The 1,710-nt window shown below is 70.9% G+C and overlaps 1 protein-coding gene across 1 annotated transcript; it reads right to left on the reverse strand.

The window, feature by feature from the left end:
- Nucleotides 1–151: 151 nt before the first annotated feature.
- Nucleotides 152–1,421, reverse strand: LOC113408598 (signal transducer and activator of transcription 2-like; the record flags this gene model as incomplete). Its single annotated transcript, XM_026661933.1, has 3 exons — nucleotides 152–310; nucleotides 856–1,004; nucleotides 1,336–1,421. Coding segments are annotated over 3 exons (394 nt in total), but the record flags the coding sequence as incomplete, so codon positions are not given.
- Nucleotides 1,422–1,710: the final 289 nt, after the last annotated feature.

Below are 1,710 nucleotides of genomic sequence, written 5' to 3' on the forward strand. Positions count from 1 at the left end.
CCCCCCACGCAGCCCCATGCTCCTAGGGGCAGCCCCCCGCCCCCGCATGTATCATCCCACCTCCTCCCTCACTCCTAGGGGCAGCCCCTGTTCCCCTATGCACCAGCCCCCCAGCACCACCCCCCCACCTCCCAGGCACTGCCCCCGGCACCTCCGCAAGAGGCAGGAGAGCTGCTCCTGCAGCCGGCTCTCCAGCAGGGGTCGCTGCGTTGTCAGCGGGTCATGCTGGTAGGTGAGCTTGATGTGCTGGTCGCACAGGGCCCGCAGGAGACGCCAGAGCTGGAACAGCACCTCGGCCGCCCCCGTGAACCTGCGGGCGGAGAGGAGCCGGGTCAGCCTGGGGTGGGGGGACCCCTCCGGGCCGGGGAGCCGCGTCACCCAGCGGGATACACACCAGGCGGCCCAGAGACCCCCAGCCCGGGCCAGCCGGGGGACGTCCCCAGAGAGCGGCTGTGACTGTCTGCCCGTGGGACCCGCTTCCCCCCAGGCACCCACTCGCTCATTTCTCTTCCCTAGGTAATAAACCGCAGGCTCCTGTCGGACGGGACTGGCTAAAACCGCCGGCGCCGGGCCCGGATCTCGGGGGACGCGGAGTCACCTGAACATTGGGGCGATAAGGGACTGTCGGTGCCGAGGGAGGGAGACAGGCCGCAGAGCCCCAGGGGCGGGCTGGGACGCCGGGGGCGTCACCCTTGTCCCTGGGTTGGGGACCTCGAATTGCAGACTGTACAGCCAGCCTGGGGTTTGCGCTCGGCTTTGGGGTCTGCCCAGTGCCTGACCCGCCCCCCCCCCAGCTGGTGAAAGGGTCCCAGACTCCCAGGGGGAGGGGGGGCAGCATCCCCAATCACCCCCTACCAGGTCTCCAGGCGGCTCAGGCTGGTGTCGCAGGCTGCCCCGATGCAGGCCCTCCGCTGCCGGTCCTTCCACTCGGCCAGCTCCTCCAGCAGGAAATCCCGCAGCGTCTCACAGCGGCCCAGCAGCTCCTGCGCCCGGGCCAGCACGTCCTGCCAGAGACACTGTGTCCGTTGTGACCCCGGGTGACCCACGGGGGGCCTGCCCTACCGGCTCCTGAGAACCCCATGGGGAACACACCAGCCCCCCTGGGGCGACCGGCCGTGCACAGCTCCCAGCACGACACTGAGCCCAGCCCAGCTGGGAGGCAGCTCCTAGGAAACTGAGGCACATCCGGACAAGACCCAGTGGGGAAGGGACCCAGGAAAACCAGCCCCCAGAGAAGGTGTGGGGGGGGGGAGGGGTGACTGCCGCCTTGATCCAGCTGCCCCAGGGACCCACGGAGCCCCCCAAGCAGGGGGCTGGCCCCATGCGGAGCCTCACCTTGCGGCTCCGGTCCAGGTTGTTCAGCATGGCCTGCAGCTGCTCCGTCTGGCGGGCCAGCTCGGGGCTGGGGGTGGCGCCGTTCGCTGGGGAGATGGCGATAGGGCTCAGTGAGGGTGGGGACAGGAACGGCAGCCATGGGTCAGAACCCACCCCTTGCTGTGCCCCCCGCCCCCTGTGCAGCACAGCGCCCCCCATTGAGCCCTCGTCCCACCCCCTGCAGCGCCCCGCCCCCTGCTGTGGCCCCCGCCCTGCCCCCTGCAGCGCCCCACCCCCTACTGAGCCCCCCACCCCACCCCCTGCAGCACTGCGCCCCCTACTGTGCCAACCGCCCCTTGCAGCACAGCGCCCCCCACTGAGCCCTCCGCCCGCTAG

This window comes from Terrapene carolina, unplaced genomic scaffold (assembly GCF_002925995.2).
Source record: "Terrapene carolina triunguis isolate 2854851 unplaced genomic scaffold, T_m_triunguis-2.0 Scaffold19859, whole genome shotgun sequence".
Taxonomy (NCBI): domain Eukaryota; kingdom Metazoa; phylum Chordata; order Testudines; family Emydidae; genus Terrapene; species Terrapene triunguis.